Raw genomic sequence first — 20,288 nt, 5'->3', positions numbered from 1 at the left:
TCCTACATTTACACGTATCTTTATCAAAACTAAGAAATTAACATTAGTACAATACCATTAAGTGAACTAAAGACCAAATCTTTTTTTTTTTTTTTTTTGCAGTACGCGGACCTCTCACTGTTGTGGCCTCTCCCTTTGTGGAGCACAGGCTCCGGACACACAGGCTCGGCAGCCATGGCTCACGGGCCCAGCTGCTCCGCGGCATGTGGGATCCTCCCGGCCCGGGGCACGAACCTGTGTCCCCTGCATCAGCAGGCAGACTCTCTACCACTGTGCCACCAGGGAAGCCCCCAAATCTATTTTTAAATAATGCTTTCCCCTCTGATTAAAAGTATAAATGCTCACTGTGGGGAATTTGGAAAATGCAGGACAAAAATTAAAATCACTCATCATCCTTCCACCCACATATAACCCACTAATAAGGACATGGTGAGTTTTCTTTGTTTTTCTTCTATTCACGCTTTTTCTTATACAATTTAGGTCGTATTAGATATACACAATGTTACTCTCTCTTTTTCCATCTTAGCATTATAACAAGAACATTTTCAAATGTCATTAAACATTCTTTGAAAACCCATAATTAATAGCTGCATAATGTTCCATCAAATGGAGGTGCCCAAATTAATCTTGTTTAGTTACTTAAAATAGGCACTCATATGTGACTAGAGTGATTTTGCATTTATTTGTTTGTACAGTTTATTTGAGGGTAGATTGGGGAAAGAACCCTCCCTAATACATGACTCCTGATTTTTTTTTCTAAAATTATTCTATGAAATAATACTGGAAATGTGAGCTGGGGAAGAAAGAGGAATGTTGGATTCTGCTCTTTTCATAAGGCCAGGTCTACTTGGAGAGTATTTGTTCTGCTGAAGCCAAATGGCATCACTGCCTCCAAAAACTAAATCCAGCAGGAAAGCTGGATATTACATCTTTGTTCATCAAAGGTTACCCTTTCTGAGCCAAACCTTTTTTTCATTTCTTTGGATTCGGATTTTGGATTATTTTAAGGAAACTCTAAGGTCTAGAAAATTTAACCCAGTATGATCACAAGGTACTAATGCATCTTAAGCCCTCATTGATTCCTATTAACTCACAGCTTTCCCCAGAGCTTCACTCTTTGTACCCTGCAAAGGAAACCCTGAAGAATAACTCCAGAAGCATGCGGAGGTGCCAAGTGAGGCTCTTCTTCATCTCGTGAAGAGAGTCCACAGAGATTCTGAACTGTTCGATCCCATCTGAATGGCTCGGCTCATTACAGGCCCCTTTCCCACAATGCAGGCAAGCTCCCTGCACCAGCCATCTGATTCCATACCTGGTAGTACTGGTCGCAGACCCTCGGGAAACAGATCAGCCTTTTTCAAACTACACTTGCCTTCATTTAGCTTAAAGGTTACACTTGTCCTGACGGTGGCGACATCTTCAGAAAGAAACAAGTGAGAGATGTTACCTTCAGAGGCAAAGGAATGGAAACACCAGTGGGTAATGGAGAGCTGTCCATTGCTGGAAGTACACCCTGAGCCCCTCTCTTATGCTGAGACCAAGAAAGTTTGGGATTGGGGAGCGCCCGTTCCCTTGGACTGGGGGCACCAGGAGCCTCCTAAGAGTTACACTTATCGCTCCATCTGAGATGAATCCAGGGCTCAAACATAACAAAGGAAGGGCCCAAAACAGCCTCAACAGTGAGATGAAAAATGAAGTCATTTCTGTGCCTTTCCAAGAAGGAAGGCCAGAATCCCCCAGGTCAAATTAGAGCAAGACAGCTGAGGGAAATGGAAGGGCAGATTCTCCTAAATAAGCCTGTCCTGGGAGGACAGGCCTGAGGGAGCCACCATTCCAGACAAGGATGGCACTCACTAAACGTGGCTAGGATTTTCAGGGTCTGTGAGGGAGCAAGCCCTACTTTGAGGGTCTCATATGGAAAATTCTGTTCTCCTTCCATGGTCAGTCTTAATCATGTTAGGCTCTGGAGCCAATGACCAGGATTCAAATTCCAGCCCTTCAACTTGTGATGAGAACTTGAGCAAGGTACTTAGTCTCCCTAAGCCTCAGTCTTCTCATCTGTAAAACAGACATAATTACAGTCCTTACGTTACCGGGCTGTTGTGAGGATTAATGAGATAATGTAAAACAAAAAGTGTTTAGCCTACTGTCTGGTACATAGTAAGAACTGAATAACTGTTAACTATTTGCTTGCTCACCTTAGGGTGGCCTTAATCTCCAAGTGATCATCACTACGAGTTTTGGTGAAACAGACTGTGAAGTCCCCTCTGGCTGGGTCCAAACATCAGACAAGACGGGCAGTGAAGGATAATGCTTAAGACTCTGGACCCAAACTGCCTGGTCAATATCCTAGCTCCACTATTTCCTATCTGAGTCACTCTGGATATGTTATTTCACCTCTCTGAACCTCAGTTTCTTCATCTGGTTAATGAAGATAACAGTAAAATTGCCCCAGAGGGCTATAGTGTGGATTAAATCAGCTAATACATGTAACACAGTGGCCGGCACGTTTTAACTGCTCCATCAATTCACACGAGCTGTTATTATCATGCTTTGCATCTCTATCTTTGCTTATATACATAATATGGACATCAAGAACCATTTCCTTATTCAGATGTTCATATGACATCATCACAGATGCTTGTCTAAATCTGGGAGGACAAGGCCTCTTAAAAGCTTTAAATGTCCTTCTTTGTCTTTTGATAAAGGGTTTGGGCCCCTGTCCCTGGTCAGAATCCTTGCTCCCCTTGGCATGTCCCTGTCTCCACTGATGCCATGTGCCCCAAGCCCACATTTCCTGCCAAGCCTCTGAGGTGCTCTATGGTACAGGGAGCTGGGAAGACCTGCGTCTCCTGGTCCTAGAGCTACGTGGGCCTCTGCCCAATATGATGACCCACCAGGGCTGCATGGAGCCTTCCAGCACACAATGGACACTCAGTAAGTGTCTGTTATGTGGCGAGTCAGATCGCAGGCACCAAGGCTACAGGTAAGAACATCCTGTAACGTGCTTGCGGCATCAAAGAGATTAGGAGAAAAGAAAACAAAGCCAACGCCCAAGAACAGTATCCCACAAATGAAGCCCATTGAACACGGTGAGCCCCAGAGACAACACGCAGGTTTGGTAATTACCCCCAAAAGCAGAGTCATTTGATTTTTGCTGTTTGCTCCTGAGAGGAGAGGAAGAGCCGCAGGTGACAGAATAGGCCTCTTGCAGTCCTGACAGACAGAATGTGGATCGTCAGCAGGTAAGCAAGGTTACAGTCTCTCCCGGTGGCAGCTCAAGTCACCCGCAACCCCACTCCACGTGAACCACTAAAAAGCCCCCAGAATACAGGGTCTCAGAGCATGGGCCTCCAGTGGTCAGGGGGCAGCTGGTCAAAGACCTGGAAGCCCTTTGAAGCCATCTAACACCTGAAGGCCAGGAAGGCCTGGCCCTGGCATGAGGACCTGCCCCAGGGCCTGGGACCCACTCACCTGAAGAGAGGTGAATGCCAGAGAGACATCTGAGGAAGCACCTGTCTCCTCCACCACTCTTACCACACTGCAGGGACACGTGGGGTGATACGCTAGTGGGCAGGACCCCCTCCACTTCTAGACAGGACAAAATACAGACACTTACAGAGAGAGAAGGTGTGACAAGGACGGCTGAGTCCCATGCTCAAAGGCCCCAAGAAGAGAAGGTAGTGCCGACGCCCAGCACATTACACGGACACCATGTTTATTTCCCCCAGGGTAAAGGAACGCCTTGTACTCTATTCTTTTCATGCAGAAAAGCAACCAGGAAAACAGAAGTGAGTTCCAACCTACGCAGAAGCACAGAAGGAAACCCCCAAGGGCCTGCAAAGTATCTCCTGTTTTTGAAGGATTTAAAGAACGGCTGCTGCAGCTCGGGGGAGGAGAATGCAGTGGAGGACTGGTCAGCCGCACTCTGGGTCCGGTGGGACCAGGGGGACGTGGGAGAGTGCTGCTGGGCCAGCGGTGAGCCCGCGCACTGAGCCCGAGCCTCGGCGCCTCTTACCCACACAGTCTTTTTTATTCCAGTGGAGCTTGTGCGCAGAGTGGCACCGGCATTCGTAGCTGCCCACGGTGTTCACGCAGACCTGCTGACAGCCTCCGTTGTTGACGCTGCACTCATTCGTGTCTGTGGAGCAAAACGCTCTCCTGTCACAGCAGCCATTTGCTGACCTGGCTGACACTATCCCTCCATCAAGGAAGGAGCAGGAGGTGAGTCGCACGGCTGAAGCTCACTGAACTAAGGGAAGGTGCTGACTGCCTTCAGAATGTGCACTTGGCACGAGCTGACCCACTCCCCACTCAGTGGTCTTCCTGGCACGAGCCTCACCAGCATGGACTCAAGTTCCATTCTTGACCAAACATTTCCGCCAGTAAGGACACTCAGAAGGGGTCACACTCTATTTTCAGGTGTCAAATTCAGACACTGCACAGGTTTCCAGTTTAAAACTCCACCATCCTCCTGGGCTACATCCCAAGAGAGACAGAGAGAATTAGGACTCCCCACTTGGCGGTTCATATAGTTGGGATATAGATAAGAAAAATGACTTGCACTAATCCCCATCAACTTGAGACTGAGTCCAGGTCAGAAGGTGACTCCAACTAAAACCCAAATACACGTCCATATTCAGGGAATATTTCCTCGGGGTTTCTTGATGGACTGGAAGGGCATGTGTTCAGCCATGCCAGGGATGTGTTGAAAAGGAGAAGAAAAACAACACTATCTACAGCAAATCACTACTATCCATTCTTCTTAAGGACACAGGAAACGAGGATTGGGCAGGAAGTACTAAAGCCAGTGGTTCCCACATCCTCAGATCCCCAAAATCACCTTGAAGCCCTAGACTTTTAGAATAAGAATCAGAATCTGTATTCTCAAAGATTGCTGAATGAATCTGATGAGTAGAGACAGCAGAGTGATGCCAAATCTGACTTAAGCCATAGTTTACTTAGCTGTAAGGTCATGAGACATCAGAACATGTTGCTGCAAGGGCTCAGAGCAGGGAGACAGAGTCCATGGTCCCACTTCCAGCTCAGAGACCTGCACAAAGACCAGCTCAAAGAGCTCAAACCAAGCTCCACAGCCAGTTCCTATGCACAGCAGAGCTGTGGAATCAGTTGGCGCACTGCCAAGCCTCTCCGAGGGCCATGACTTTACTATCTTGGCAAGTTCCAGTGGACAGGGCACCAGCTCCTGAGAGACCCACCCACTGTCTGAGTACAACTGTATCAATAAAGTCCATAAAGAATTCACAACTGAAAGAGCTCAGCTCTTCTCTCTACTCCATTTCACACGTGACGAGTTAAAGGGATCAATGTGGGACGATTTCCCAGAGCAGCTGCTTCCCTCGAGTCGATGGACTCCCTACTCCTGTATAGGGCCTGGTATGTCCGGTTCAGCCCCCAAGGTAGAAAAACTGGCCCTGATCTGGGGAAACCTTAGGAATAAGTCCCAGCCTCATCCAACTCTAGAGGGATTCCACTCACCTCCACAGTGGGTAAAGCCATAGAGGGTGTACCCTTTGTTGCAAGCACATGCAAACGTGCCAGGGTGGTTGATGCAGCTGTGGTCACAGGTCCTATCCAAAGAGCATTCATCCACATCTGTAATTGTCAAAGGGAGAGGGGAGCTGAAACCAACTCTGAGGGACAGTGGAGAGAAGAACACACTTATAAGAACACCAGTTGCTGACCAATAACAAAAACAACAAAGTGAAAATTATCTATCAGTTCTCCTGGCTCACTTGTGTTAAACAAAGTGTTGAGCAGCCCACAATAAGTATACTCACAGCCAGGACCCTTATTTCCAAATTCTGTTGCACACTGCACTTGCCTAAAAGCTCGGTTGGTCTCTCTCACCCATGCTTATCTGCAGGGCTGAATAATTTAAAATATTTAAATGAAGTCAAATGAGATAACATAACTAAAAGGGGTTTGTAAACTATTAGGGTGCTGCCTGTGCATTATTACAGTTCTATTACTAATTGGTAAAGGAGCAATAGTAATTTTATAAGCTATGGCCAATTAAAAGGAGAAAACACTTGAGCCGGAGATAAATCTAGCTCCTATCTCTTTTGGGTCTTGCCAGAATTCATCTTCTGGCCCCAGGAGGCCAGTGGATCCTGGGTTTTAATGCCCTCTGCACTAAAAGAATGCATTAACATTAACATCCTCAGTAATTTTCTATTGCAGACACTGACATGTGGTGCTTAAGCACCAAACAGGATCCTCTTGGCCAATCCCTTGGCTTTGTTCCTCCCCCATGGTTCAGTCCCAGTTCCTCCCCCATGGTTCCATTCCAGTTCCTCCCCCATGGTTCCCTCCCTTCCCGGTTCAGCATGAAGGCATCCCTGGCTGCAGTTGAGGTCATGGAAACTAGCCTCAGGAGGCTGCATTTGTCAGTCTAATCATCTCTTCTTCCCTGGTCTGGTTCTTACATCTTTCCTGTACACTAGAATCTCAGTGCTTCACTTCCTCAACTCTTCGGAAGATTTTAACAGAGTTATGACTTGTATCTCCAAATGGATAAACCAGGACCAGCACAGGACTCAGTGGAAGCCAACTAAACCATTGCTAGATCCCTTTTCAACACCAAACGTGCCACAAGAAACTATGTTAACAAAAAACAAACATTTGGAAGGGACTGGAGGAATGAAAAACATGAAATAAAAGAGGGCAAAATCTTACAAAACCTCTTCATCCGTAACTTTTCCCAGAAGTCCTGACAATTTCTTTAGTAAGTTTGTTCTGTGTAAATATTTGTTCTACCAAGACTGATCAGTGAAAAATGAGAAAAAGTCCACTTCTTCTGTAGTAATTGATATCATTCTATGAATTCTTTTATTAATATCAGCCAGTTACCGAGAAAGTGGGCTCATTCAGTAGCTGACTTTGGCTGCTCACAACAGGCTTTTGCTTTGTCAAAAATAAGCAGATCGCTTTCTAATTCCTTTTTAATGTGTTGACACAGCTTAAATAGTATTTCTTGCTCTATACATTATGAAACATTATGTGGAACGGCAAATTTTCCTTCCAAGCCAAACAGAAGAAAACTGTGCAGTAGTCACCTAGAGTGAACTCGCTGAATTTAAAGGGGTGTGAAGTGTCTGACAAATTACGTACCAAGAAGAAAAAAACAAGAGAGAAACCTAATTCACACCATAAGATTATAGAAAGGTAATGTTGCATCTTTATTATATGAAGTGAAATCAGATATTATTTTCTGATTTTGATTTAATTCTGGGATTTCTAACAAAATAAGTTAGCTTGTTCTTATTCTCAGCAATGGATCAGAAATAAATGACAGCACATCTTTCCTGAGAGTTTCTTTCTATATATCAGTGGGGCATAAAATGTGCTCAGCTGAAAATATAAATGATGCCCCCAACCCAAAACAGCTTATCACTGTGCAAAACACTTATATTAATATCAACAACTGCTACCCAGAGAAGTTCCCTTGCTGCGCCCCTTATATGGGAAGGATGTGTCTGAGAAGGGGTCTGAAATCCTGCCCAAGAACTGCCCAGCCTTTCCTCAACTTAATCCCCTCCCTCCCTCACCCCTACCCTTTCCCCAAACACCAAAGGCTGGTCATTCAAACAAGGCCTATAAGGAAGGGACCAACTGGTTGACCCCAACTTTTTGCTGAGAAAAGGTATGTTAACTAAATCAACTTTTTGTCACCAAATTTTGTTAGAAAATCCATAACATTAAAGGGAATTTTAGAAAGGGAAAATTATTCATAATTTCAACACCCTAATGCAACCCTGCTTGCATTCTGTGATCCATTCCATTTCTAGCAGCGAGCTCCGCTGTAATCACACCACATGGGTTCACTGAGGTGTTCTCTAATCATTAACAGCTTAATTTCCAAAATATACCTGTGAGCTACCTCAGTGTTTCTATTTTACTTAACAGATGAAATAAGTGAAGCACAGGGTGGAGGTTGGATTAATGACTCCGTAGAGAAGCCCAGCGAGCCAGTCTCTGCCCGAGCAGGGTTTCGTCTTCTCCGATCCAACCAGTGGGCATTACACAGCACAGCTAGCTATGTTTCAGGACATACCTTGGCAAGACTTCTCATCTGTTAATAATTTAAATCCCTTTTTGCAGCTGCAGTCAAAACTGCCCACGGTGTTTTTGCAGAAATGATCGCAACCTCCATTGCGCGTCTGGCACTCATCAATATCTGTAACAGTCAAGCATCGGCAAATCAGACAGCGATACTTGCCTCGTTATCCACAAATCCCTGAAGTGCTATTGTGTGTGCTTCATTATTCTCTGAAACAAAACAGACCCATAAAAGCATTTAAGGATGTTTGCTGATGTTTTTAAACTTACACATGTTCTCTTGTCTGGCTTAACCCATTTTGAAAGACAAGTGCCTGGTCCCCTGGAGAACTCTGACTTACACTGCCCCTCCCTTGACTAGCATTAAGGAAACAAGCTATGGGAAAGAACGGTGATGTCCTATTATATTCTCATCCTTGCACAAGTCTCTCAAGATAAGATGGCTTCCTTTCCTATACTTCCCATTCCAGTTTAATGATTAAAGTTATAAGGAACTAGAATATTTGTTTTGGCAAATTACACCACGATCAAATAGCCTCAATGCTTTTAAGTGATTTCTGACACTCAATTAATTTTATCTTTTCTCAGTTTCAACTGGTAACTGGTTATCTACTTTTTTATCACGTTAAAGAACTAAGCCTTTGTACTCTGGCCCATGAAATACTAGGTCATCGGGGTCTCTATTCATCAGTACAAGTTAATCGTACAGTTATTCATTGTTCTCTGGATAACAATCTTGGCTGTTATTTATATAATAATCTCTAGACTGTTATTTATGATATGATGATATTATCTCCTGCAAAAGAATGTTCCCTTGAACAACTGCTTTCTTCTAATAAGGCCACTGCCTGAAATGGATCATTTGATGTTTGTAGAAGCTGACCTTCTCAACAGTTAGTGAAATTAAGCTGGTTCTAATTAAGCTTACTCAGTTACAACCTTCTACTAGCCCAGGGAAGAAAAGCTTCCTTTTGATCAATATGAATCATAAGCAAATCTGGAGTCACTCAGGAGGTGTGGAGGGGAAGAGCTTTACTCCCACACATTAGCCGCATGGAGAGGCACAGGCTACCTTTACAGGTCTTCCCATCCAACTGGAGACTGAATCCGACGGGACAACTGCAATGAACACCTGTCGAAGTATCCTTACAGGTGCGATCACAGCCTCCGTTGTTGACAGCACACGTTTCTGCCAAGGAGGTAAGAAAAAGGCAGTTAGCTTCCTAAAGAAGTGCTCACACAGCTGGGAAGAAAGGGGTATTGGTGCAGTGTTAATACTTGACAAAAATTCATGAAAGTCAGGAAGCGTGTGGGGTCCTCATGGTCATATCCCAAGCCTCTGCCACCCGCAGGTGAGTTAGAGGGAGAACAGGGGCAGCTCCTCCCTGCACCCATCTAAATAAGTGACATCTCCCGAGGAAGCCTGACAGGGTGAGAGAGGGGGAAAGATGCCTCTGCCAACCTGCTGAGCCTTTTCAGTGGCAGATTTGAAGCCACTAAAAGTTCCTGTTGATCGACAGCCAGTGACCTGCAAGTATGACCACATCTAGCAGCCTAGATGTGAATGCAGAACACAGCAAAGGGGGATGTTCCTTCCTTTATCCTGAACCTTCTCTATTCACCATGTGTAATGGGCAATGCCCATGCCACCCATTCCCTTGCCACACACCAATGACTTCCTCCTGGCAACTGCCAAGTAACTCAGATTAGAAGTTTACCTTTCCTTGAAAGGAGAAAGACCTGTCATAGTTACATGAAAAAGCAGCCGCAGTTGTTAAATCATATCTATAGAGATGAAGAATAACAAGCTAATGGCCTTCTATTTCTGTATATCATGCATGAATTCCAAGTAATACACAAATGTTATTCAACATTCATTCAACGGTTAGCGCTTAGGCATCCAGAAACTGATTTTACTTCCATAGCTACCTCTGTAAAGCCTCGGGGGCAGGGAGGGGGGGGGGGCGGTAAACTTAATTCTGATTAAATATGACAGATAGAACATGTATGTTTATCTCTGTTTCCTCACCAAAACTCATTAAAATGAGAGTAAATAAATTTTTTAAAGTATAAATCCTTAAGGACAAATAAAAGACAATAGATGAAAGATGTCAAATCTTCTGGAAGTGGCATGTCAATGGAGGAACAGTAACTGGCATAGCAGAAAGTTAAACCCTAGCAGTGGGGCTTCCCTGGTGGTGCAGTGGTTAAGAATCTGCCTGCCAATGCTGGGGACACGGATTTGAGCCCTGGTCTGGGAAGATCCCACATGCCGCGGAGCAACTATGCCCGTGTGCCACAGCTACCGAGCCTGAGCTCTAGAGCCCGTGAACCACAACTACTGAGCCCATGTGCCACAACTGCTGAAGCCCATGCGCTCTAGAGCCCATGCTCCACAGCAAGAGAAGCCACTGCAACAAGTAGCCTGCGCACCACAACAAAGAGTAGCTCCTGCTTGCCACAACTAGAGAAAGCCTGCACGCAGCAACAAAGACCCAACATAGCCAAAAATAAATAAAAATAAAATAAATTAATTAAATTTATTTTTTAAAAAAAACCTAGCAGTCTGCAGAGTGATGCCAACAAGTGGTAAGCTCATCTGAGCCACAGAATCCCAGAGAGGCTCAGGAACTGGAGGTACTAAAGTTAGTCTAGAGGCAGAGGTGAGGACGGAGTTAAAAATAGGAAGATTGATTGAGAGTCTGTATAACAGATAGGCTCCCAGATCCCCATCTTAATTCCACAGCCCACAGCACATCCCTATTTGGACTAAAGCAGATAAATTTCTTCTCTGGAAAAGGGCACCAGTAACAGCAGAGGAGGTGCTGTCAGGTGAAAGTCTATACTGTGAAAAGAGAGATCTCAAACTTTCACCTCCTCTGCACTCCAGTTCCCAGGACACTGGCAGCCAAGTCTAAATCCCCTCAGCAGGAGACTGAAGGATTCCTCTCCAGCCAAACTGACCGGCCCAAGTGAAAAGACCTATAGATTCTGGCATTTGAAGATCTCCAAATGAAATGACTAAGCCACTGCCTAGTCAACCAAGCATAAAGCCCACCAGCTGACAGAATATCCAAGTGGCTTTTCAATATTCCACTATTAAATAAGAAAAGTCAGCCAAGGATCACCGGACATTTCAGGAAAGCCTCTAGTATGAAATAAATACACCAAATCAAACAAACAAGGGAAAAGGAACCTGAGGGAAGCAAAGATAATACAGGGAACAACAGAGAAGTTAGAAAATCTTATCATTACTTTCCTCAGGGAGGTAAGAAAAGCATCTATGAAATAAGAACAGGTTCCTACAACAAAAGACCAAAGTAAAATTCTTAAAAAATTAAAATATGAAAGCTGAAATTTAAAAAGAACCCTATAGAAGGATTAGAAGAAAAAAATGAAAGATCTCCTAGAAAGTAGAACAAAAATATCAAGAAGAGAAAAAAGAAGAAAATTTGAGGAGCAATCCAGGAATTACAACAGCCAGCTAATAGGAGTCCCGGAGAGAAAGAGAAAAGTGAAGAAAGTTATCAAAAGAAAAATTTCTCAGAACCAGGGGATGCGAATGTCCCTCTTGAAGAGGCCTACTCAGTGCTCAGAATAACAAGTGGGACAAATCCCACAGTGTGGACATTGTTGTGAAATTTCAGATCACCAGGGACAAAAAGGAGACCCTGAGAACATCCAGAGAGAAGCTCTCGTAGGTTCCATACAAAGAATCAAGACTAAAAGTGACTTAGACTTCTTGAAAGAACACTGAATGCTCAAAACGATAGAGCGCTATTTAAAACTCTGATGGAATATTTTTCCCAACTTTGAATTCTATCCTGAGGCAAATTCTCAAGAAAGGGTGAAGGGAGACTATAAAGGCATTTTCAGGTATGCAAAGTTTTAAAAAAATCTATATCTACCCATGTAAACTAACAAAAGAGAAGACATGGGATCCACCAAAACAGGAGCATGGGTAAGGGAATTCCCAGGCTGTGGCTCAGGGATAGGCCAGGATGACAGAGATGCAGCTGGCCCAGGATTCAGGCCCTGCTAGAGCAGGGTGGAAGCCTCAGAAGGGACTTTTTAAGAAGAAAATAGAATTGATAAGTTATCTGCTGTATCTGAACATATTGTAAAGGTTTTAGAGCTCCGCCAGAAATTTGCAAAAAAAATTGGTAAGAGGTACTAAGAAAACTAAGCAAACAAAGAAAACATAATCATAGCACATTACATGACTCAGGGGTGAATCATATTTAGATATTCATAATATGTAAATTGTGATAAAACTATATTAAGGATATGGGGGAAGGGGACAGAAGGGAGATATAACTTATTCTTCTGTGGTAGGAAGTCAAAAGCTAATATCTAAAACTGACACATCAAGGGAATTCCCCGGCGGTCCGGTGATTAAGACTCCGCACTCTCATTGTCGAGGGCACAGGTTCAATCCCAGGTCAGGGAACTAAGATCCCACAAGCCATGTGGTGCGGCCAAGAAAAACAAAAACAAAACAAAACAAATAAAACTTGACACATTAAGAAATAACTGTAGGACTTCCCTGGTGGTGCAGTGGTTAAGAATCTGCCTGCCAATGCAGGGGACACAGGTTCGAGCCCTGGTCTGGGAAGATCCCACATGCCGCAGAGCAACTAAGCCCGTGTGCCACAACTACTGAGTCTGCACTCTAGAGCCTGTGAGCCACAACTACTGAGCCCGTGTGCCACAACTACAGAAGCCCGTGTGCCTACAGCCTGTGCTCTGCAACAAGAGAAGCCACCGCAACGAGAAGCCTGCACACCGCAACGAAGAGCAGCCCCCGCTCGCTGCAACTAGAGAAAAGCCCGCACACAGCAACGAAGACCCAACGCAGCCAAAAATAAATTTATAAAAAAAGAAATAACTGTATACACTTCCCTTTTCAGAAACATGTGGGAGGGGGAGTCAGGAGAAGAAGAAACAACTAGGAGAATTGAAAATTGTGGGCCCTGGCAAATGGCTAGTTAGGAGACAGGGAAATGATATATTGCTTTACAAGCTTAATAGTGCTAATTAAGTTTTTAAGGTTTTTAATATTATTCATATGTACTATTTTAAGGCAATTAAAAATAATAATTTTAATAGGGCAGAAAAGAGCTCAGAAATGTCACCTGCCTGGTAACCAATGGCTGCTTAATATCTTACCTGACTATTAAATCCAGAAGCTATCGAAAGATCAGTTTTGTTGAGGCCAGGCTGAGCTTTCTCCAGAATAATAACGTCAAATGATCTGATGCCCACCCTCACAGCCACCGCTGAACGTCTGCAGTCACCTCCAGCTCCAGCAGACCGGCTGCCAGACCTTCCTGTGTCCCCCAGCCAAGTGCCACTCTTCTCCATTCATCTCTTCTGCCATTAACATGGGCTGAGTCCAAAATAGAAGACTCAGTGGACAAAAACCCAGCCAAATTGCCATATGCTAAATAGGGGCTGCCCAAAATGCCTCTCTCGTCACAGTCACTCAGAGGGCGGGTGGTCTGACATGCACTGACCACCCACTAAGTCCTAGACAGCGGACTCTGGGCACTTTTGCATATTATTGTCTTAACCGAGCTTCCTGATAACCCTAAGAGGTCAACTGATTACATCCATTTTATTTATTTATTTTTTTATTTATTTTTTTTTGCGGTACGTGGGCCTCTCACTGTTGTGGCCTCTCCCGTTGCGGAGCACAGGCTCCGGACGCACAGGCTCAGCGGCCATGGCTCACGGGCCTAGCTGCTCCGTGGCATGTGGGATCTTCCTGGACCGTGGCACGAACCCGCGTCCCCTGCAACGGCAGGCGGACTCTCAACCACTGCGCCACCAGGGAAGCCCTATTACATCCATTTTAGAGGAAGACCAGGACACAGCGGCTCGGGACAGTTTGCCCAAGTCTCAGCGCAAGTCTCAGCAGCGTTATGACGCTAACCCAGTTATTCTGATGGCTGGGCCGGCGCTCTTCCCACAATACCAGGGGTCCTGGATGGTGACTAAGCAATAGCAGTGAGTGGAGAGCAGACACACCCTGGCTGGACAGGAGCTGCTGACTCTAATTCAGCTGGTCTGAGGGCACATGGGCCCCAGGCTCAGGCCTGATGCAGTAAGTTGGGGAGGGAAAGGGACAACGTCAGTGGCGGGGGAGGGTGGATGAGGTGCCTACCCATGAGCAGGCGCCGTTTCACCCGTTTATCCCCATCTGCCATGGATGTGGCATTGCTCTCCATCACCTCCAGGGCAGCGTCCTCTCGCTCTGCAAGAAATGCAAACAGCACAGTTCTCAGACTAAATGAGTCAGATTGTTCATCCCCTGCACAACCACTTCTGTGGAAATCCCAGACATGAGAACAATGTGAGAAATGTGACTCTGTTCATTCAATAAAAATATGTTGTAATGAGGCTCTGTGTTAAATGGCCTCAGAGCCTTAATAGACATTAAATATGGAAAAGATTTTTTTATTCTACCGTACTAACCAGAGACCTTGGGGAACGCAAGCTTCAGATTCACTCCAGAACCCTCAGTCCAGGACAAAGAGAACCTTGGATTGGGGAACATCTGAAATGGAGCTAGCAAAGGACACGCCATGAAGGGCAGGACAGGCAGGCATCCCACCAGAAATATGCAACCCTGGCTCCTGCTGATGGCAAAGGCCACCTGTCATCGTGAACAGCTAGCTTTAACTTTGCGTTGCCCTGGCCTTTTGGGATGTGCTGTTCCGATCTTCGGAATACCAGCTTCAGGAGCAGCCTAATCCAGGAGAGGAAAAAGGGCTTTCCAAGGTCTCACAGGGAGAAAGGGGCCCCCAGTCCAGGCCTAGACTACTTCCACGGCCACATGCGAGGCAGCATGGGACATGCTTGAGGGCATGTGCACTGGAAACACCCTGCCTCTAGTACTAAACAATATTAATCGTTAGGGTTAGGGCTGGGGTGGGGCGAGCAGGCTGGGGAAGACCCTAACCCAGTGTTGGGGTCACCATTCACCAAGGCAGCTCCTTCCATCCGTGTGCATCTTGTACTGGGGATGGCAGCTACACTCTGGGCCTGCAGCAGTGTCCTCACAGGAGTGATGGCATCCGCCGTTTCCATGGTTACAGGTCACTGAGAGGAAAAAGAATCAAACCATAAAGCACGGAGGTTTCCACAACTGGGGCTGTACTTGCTCCCGAAGAACTCTTGATTTTCATTCAGGAAGTATTCGAGCACCTAGCATGTGCTAGGAATTGTGCATAAAAGACAGAACCTTGACTCAGACCACGTCCCTGTCTATATCAACAGGTAGTCACGATATGACTTGTAGAAATGATTAATGACAGATTTAGAGCAACGTTATACAGAAAGATAGACATGGGAAGGTCAGGGGAGATTTTTCAGTATTTAAAGGAAATTATACCAAAAGATTCCAAACTAGTGCTTTGCTCTATCACGAGAAGTACTAGGGCGTTTGGAAATGCTATAACACTTAATATCTGGAACAGACAATATTTAATTTGTATGTATATGTTAGGCTTTCTCTCATCAGATTCCATGTGGATTAGTTAAAAGGGAGGGTAATCAGAGGAAATGATGACTCTTTGCACACAGTTAATGCAACATTAACCAATAATTACAAAGCTTATGTATGAACACATTGATGACAAGCCAAGGGGGAAAAAAAAAACAACTACAAAACTATCTATTCATCAAACTCAACAGTGGTTACCTCTGGCAAAGGAAATGGCAAAGGAAAAGGGGGAAATGTTATATGTTTCTTTGGACTGTTTAAACTCTTACACAACCATTTTTAATTTTCTAATTTAAAAGAACTAAAAACATATTTGCGCTGTGAGAAAAAACTGTTCTATGACTATAGCTGTGTAAAAATTGTGTACGCGTATCAACAACAAAATAGGAATAGGAAGGGCTTCCCTGGTGGTGCAGTGGTTGAGAGTCCGCCTGCAGATGCAGGGGACACGGGTTCGTGCCCCGGTCCGGGAGGATCCCACATGCCGCGAAGCGGCTGGACCCGTGAGCCATGGCCGCTGGGCCTGCGCGTCTGGAGCCTGTGCTCCGCAACGGGAGAGGCCACAACAGTGAGAGGGCTGCATACTGCTAAAAAAAAAAAAAAAAAAAAAAAAAAAAAAAAAATAGGAATAGGAAAAAGCAAAACAACTGATTGTGTGGTGGAATTCTGGATTATTTCTTTATTATATCCTCAAGTTTTATAATATCTGAATATAATCTTATAATATTATTTGAGCAGTGATACCTTAAAAACGTTTTAAGTTTTTAAAAGTAAGTTTTCAGGTAGTCTACTGGCTCCCAAAAAGCTGTAAAATGCTGAGTCTCACTCCACAGGTGGCTCTCCTGTGGAGACCTGGGTCCTCCTTTTGAAGACAGCTGGAGCCAGCCCCACTTTTAGGGGCCCTGTGAGGCTGTCAGAACCTGTTGTTGGTGACGGTGGCATCAGCCCTGGTTTGTCAGGCTTTGAGGTTGCACTCTGGTTTGCGATGGAGACAACAGAGAGGAGTCTCTCACCGCCGAAACTGCCTCTCCTTCTCTTAACCACTGAGGTCTACTCACTGTAAACAACCATCCCCAGCAAACTGCAGGCGTCTTCTAGAGGGTCCATGACTTTGGGAAGAGTTCCTACAGGGAAACCCTCAGTGTCTCCTCTGGCGTAAATAGTGGTTTAGGAGCACCTTTAATGGCTGGTTGTTTCCTATTATCCATTGGAGCTATTATTGTGTTTCCTCATCGTGTGGCAGCTGCGTCTGGACTGTGTACACCGTTCATTGACTCACCCATTAAACAAATGTGGATTGAGCACATCCAGGGGAAGACTGAGAGGCAAAAATAAGACAAGATCCCTGACTTGGTGGGGCTCGTAGTTGGGGAGACAGACACATAAATTCAACTCCAGATTCAACCCAATCGTGTGGTTGAATCAAACACACAATTCAACCCCAGAGTGCCACGTGCTATCATCAAGGAATAAACAGCGCTATGGGAGCCAAAATACAAACTGGCTGCCTTGTCCGAGGCCATCGGGGAAGGCTTCCGACGTTATGTATCATGGTGACCAGGAGCACAAGCCTTACAGTTAGGCAGGCCTACGTGTGAATCCTACATTTGCCACTTACTTCCTGTGTGACCCTGTAGCTTTACCTTCTCCACGATTTTCTCCACTTAGCTCATCAGGCGGTGACTGTAAGAATTAAATGCAACGTGGCACCTCTTTAGACAAGGCTTTGCACATAATAAATGCTCCCCCAAAGTAGCTATTATTTTATCATGATTAGAAGTTAGGCAGGATATGAAAAATTGAGTGAGAATTCACCAAGCTAGGAAGGAAGGAAGGCTTAGAAAAGCCTTGGAGGCATGAAAGAATGGGGGCTTTCTCCAAAAGCCAGGAGTCTGGTGTCTAGAGAAAGGAGGCTGACAAGGCTTGTATAAGAAGCAGGCACCAGGTACCAAAGAGCTGCCAGATGAGGAAATTTGACTCTATTCTATGGGAACAGAGAGACCTGGCCCCCAACATTCACACTCCTTACTCCTGAGTGCTATTTCCTTCCGACTGGTTCTTTTAGAAAACATCATTTCCCTTCCCTACAAGAGATTACCCTCAATATCTCACGTGACTGCCTTCCCTGATGTTTCTGATGCTGGGCTGCACAAGACAACCTCTGGGGTAGGATGGTTCCCAGCACAGCTGTGTGCCAGTCTGTACTTACAGGTGCAGTCTCTCTGGTTCTTGGCCAGCTCAAAACCAGGCCTGCACTCGCAGGCAACGCTGCCCCTCGGGGCCTCCTTGCAGATGTGACTACAGCCGTGATTCTTATTCATGCAGCTCAGACCCTCTGCAAAACAGCAGCACGCAGCCAGTGACCAGGTTGCAACAGAATCCTGACCCCGGGAGTGAGGCAAGGGTCTGGGGGGTGGGCCACAGACCTGCCTGCCTGGGTGTCCATCAGTCCCATGTTTTAAAAGAATACATCACTCAAATCAAGCCAGGTCATTTAACAGAGATATGAAAACTTTCTTATGTCACCCAAGAGATAGGATGTTTCAATTCCCCAAAAGAGGTAGGAGCTCTCCCAATACACTGAAAAGAAAGTACCCACCAGGAGGGAATTCCCTGGTGGTCCAGTGGGTAGGACTCTGAGCTTTCACTGCCGAGGGCCCGGGTTGAGTCCCTGGTCGGGAAACTAAGATCCCGCATGGCATGGCCAAAAAAAAATTTTAAAAAATAAAGAAAGAAAGTACCCACCAGGAGCTCTCTGTTGGGTGTGGAATCAGAACCTGTGGACCCCAGGAACATGTCCTCAGACTCTTATCTCTGCCATGTTGTTACCCATGCTGATCAAGAATACAAACAGAAAAGGAGAATCTCTCTACAAAAATCTGAAGATAGACTGATGAAGATTCCCAACCTTTTCACATATTCTTGAAGATGACTTTCAGAAAATTTCAACCCTCCACTCTACCCCCACCAAATCCACACTTTGAAGGTGACTGAGACTACTGTATCTCAGCATCACCCCATGGACACCTGCCCAGGGACCTCTCTTATGTGACCACCTTCAGTTAGTCCCTGGGCCCTCCCTCAGTGGGCTTGGAGGACAACAGCAGAGAGAACAGAGAGAGACCTCATATATGTGGTTTCCTTTAGCTGCTGTAAAATCCTTCTCAGGTATACTGTAATTTTCATTAGGCCCGATCTTGTTGTAACTGTGGTAGGAAACAGGGTTATTTTCCTGGATGGTTTAACATGCATCTAAATGACGGGGTCATAGAAAAGTAGACACCTGTGTGGTTTGCCACCATCAGGCCTCTTCTCAGTACCAATCCTTTAGGGGGCTCTGCCGCCTCCCAGCACTCTGAAGGAACTGTTATCAAACCCAAGAGTAATCTCTAAACCTCTCCTTGGTTTGTACAACATTAATAAGCACGTCTTCACGGGATGCTTCTTTGCATTTGTGCAATGTTAACTCTAAAACACCTTTAAGAGTAGGGATTTTGTTATTGATTCTCCACTAACAAGACATTTTCTAATACTGGAAGTGGCACTATTTTAACTGAGTACAAAAAGCTTTCATTCAGCTTCGCTAGGATCCAATACTGTTCCGTATTGTGCCCCTAAAACCTTAGCCAATTGGTTCTAATGAAGTCAAAAGTCATTTCTCTCCAGTTCTCACCATGGGGCCGTTGATCTGTGCTTAACTGGAATGATTGTTTTAATACAAACAGATGTCATTCCTATTCCAAAAGACAGAGCAACAGTTAATACATCCCATATTCTCTTAAAACTATCTTGTTTTTTATCTGACAGTTACAAGCTGTTTGAACTCCACCACTCAATCTGCTGGAACTTGCTGGGATTCGTTCACCCGTGCCAAGGGCTGCTGTCAATTAACACAGAAAGAAGCTTGCACGGGGTCAGTGGAAAGCTCTCTTTGCTCTGGCTGGTGACTTCTGAAGGCGTTATTTGCTCCCAGTAATAAGATGGCACAGAAGGTAAGAGTTGCCTCCAGAAGCAGTGTCCTGTTCCCCTAGGAAGGCCCAGCAAGCATTACCTTTGTTCTTGGATCAGCAGAACATTTGAAGTAATAGGGCCCAGGAGCACCCAAGGGTAAACGTAACAGTGCCCAAGAAAAGGCAGCAGTAACACCTGTGAGGTACACTCCTAAACAGGTCAGCTGCTTCTTCCTCTTCTTCTTTTTCTTTTTCATTCTGTTTACAAGTCTGTTCAGACATTTGCAAAGTGACCTTTACTGCCTCAGAGCAATCCATTTACACAAGAGATATTTTGTAAGAACTGACTGTGTGCCAGATACCATGGGGATACAAAGAAGTTGCCCCCTGATGTCATATCCTATCAAGCAAGACCTAAAGTTACCAGGAGACATTGGAGGTTTAAATGGCTCTGGAAATGCTAAGGGCTTTTTAAGAGTTGACCCCGAAGCTTTTCACAGTCCCCTGGCTCAAAACAAGGTCACTGCTAGGGGTGGCAGATGGATCTGGTCCAAACTGGGAGGCCCAGCTATGGTTCTGGCTCCCCCAGAAACTGCCCTGGCAGTCCTGTTTCAGGTCGTTAGTTCACCAGGAAGGAAACAGCTCAGAAATGTGAGAAATATCCCATTCTGGTGGTCCCCAGGCTCAGGGTCTCACTGAAGAATATTTCTGGAAACCAAATAAAAGTATGCCTTGCAAATAGGGCAAGA

The 20,288-nt window shown here is 45.2% G+C and overlaps 1 protein-coding gene across 6 annotated transcripts in view; it reads right to left on the bottom strand.

The window, feature by feature from the left end:
- The window catches only part of SCUBE2 (signal peptide, CUB domain and EGF like domain containing 2), a 68,363-nt gene that overhangs the window by 32,951 nt on the left and 15,124 nt on the right, over positions 1–20,288 (bottom strand). For 2 of the 6 annotated variants that reach the window (XM_033404559.2, XM_033404554.2), the window contains exons 5-14: positions 17,799–17,924; positions 15,070–15,186; positions 14,249–14,338; positions 9,155–9,271; positions 8,078–8,200; positions 5,500–5,616; positions 4,019–4,141; positions 3,475–3,591; positions 3,130–3,216; positions 1,313–1,447 (exon numbers count right to left, since the gene is read on the bottom strand). In XM_033404559.2, coding sequence (XP_033260450.1) covers positions 1,313–1,447; positions 3,130–3,216; positions 3,475–3,591; positions 4,019–4,141; positions 5,500–5,616; positions 8,078–8,200; positions 9,155–9,271; positions 14,249–14,338; positions 15,070–15,186; positions 17,799–17,924 — 1,152 coding nt within the window. The remainder of the gene's footprint in view (positions 1–1,312; positions 1,448–3,129; positions 3,217–3,474; positions 3,592–4,018; positions 4,142–5,499; positions 5,617–8,077; positions 8,201–9,154; positions 9,272–14,248; positions 14,339–15,069; positions 15,187–17,798; positions 17,925–20,288) is intronic. The other 4 variants (XM_033404555.2, XM_033404556.2, XM_033404557.2 and 1 more) reach the window with 4 other exon arrangements.

The sequence above is a fragment of the Orcinus orca genome, chromosome 8, assembly GCF_937001465.1.
Source record: "Orcinus orca chromosome 8, mOrcOrc1.1, whole genome shotgun sequence".
Taxonomy (NCBI): domain Eukaryota; kingdom Metazoa; phylum Chordata; class Mammalia; order Artiodactyla; family Delphinidae; genus Orcinus; species Orcinus orca.
Note: the sequence above shows the minus strand (reverse complement) of the source record. Positions and strands in the feature narration are given on the sequence as shown.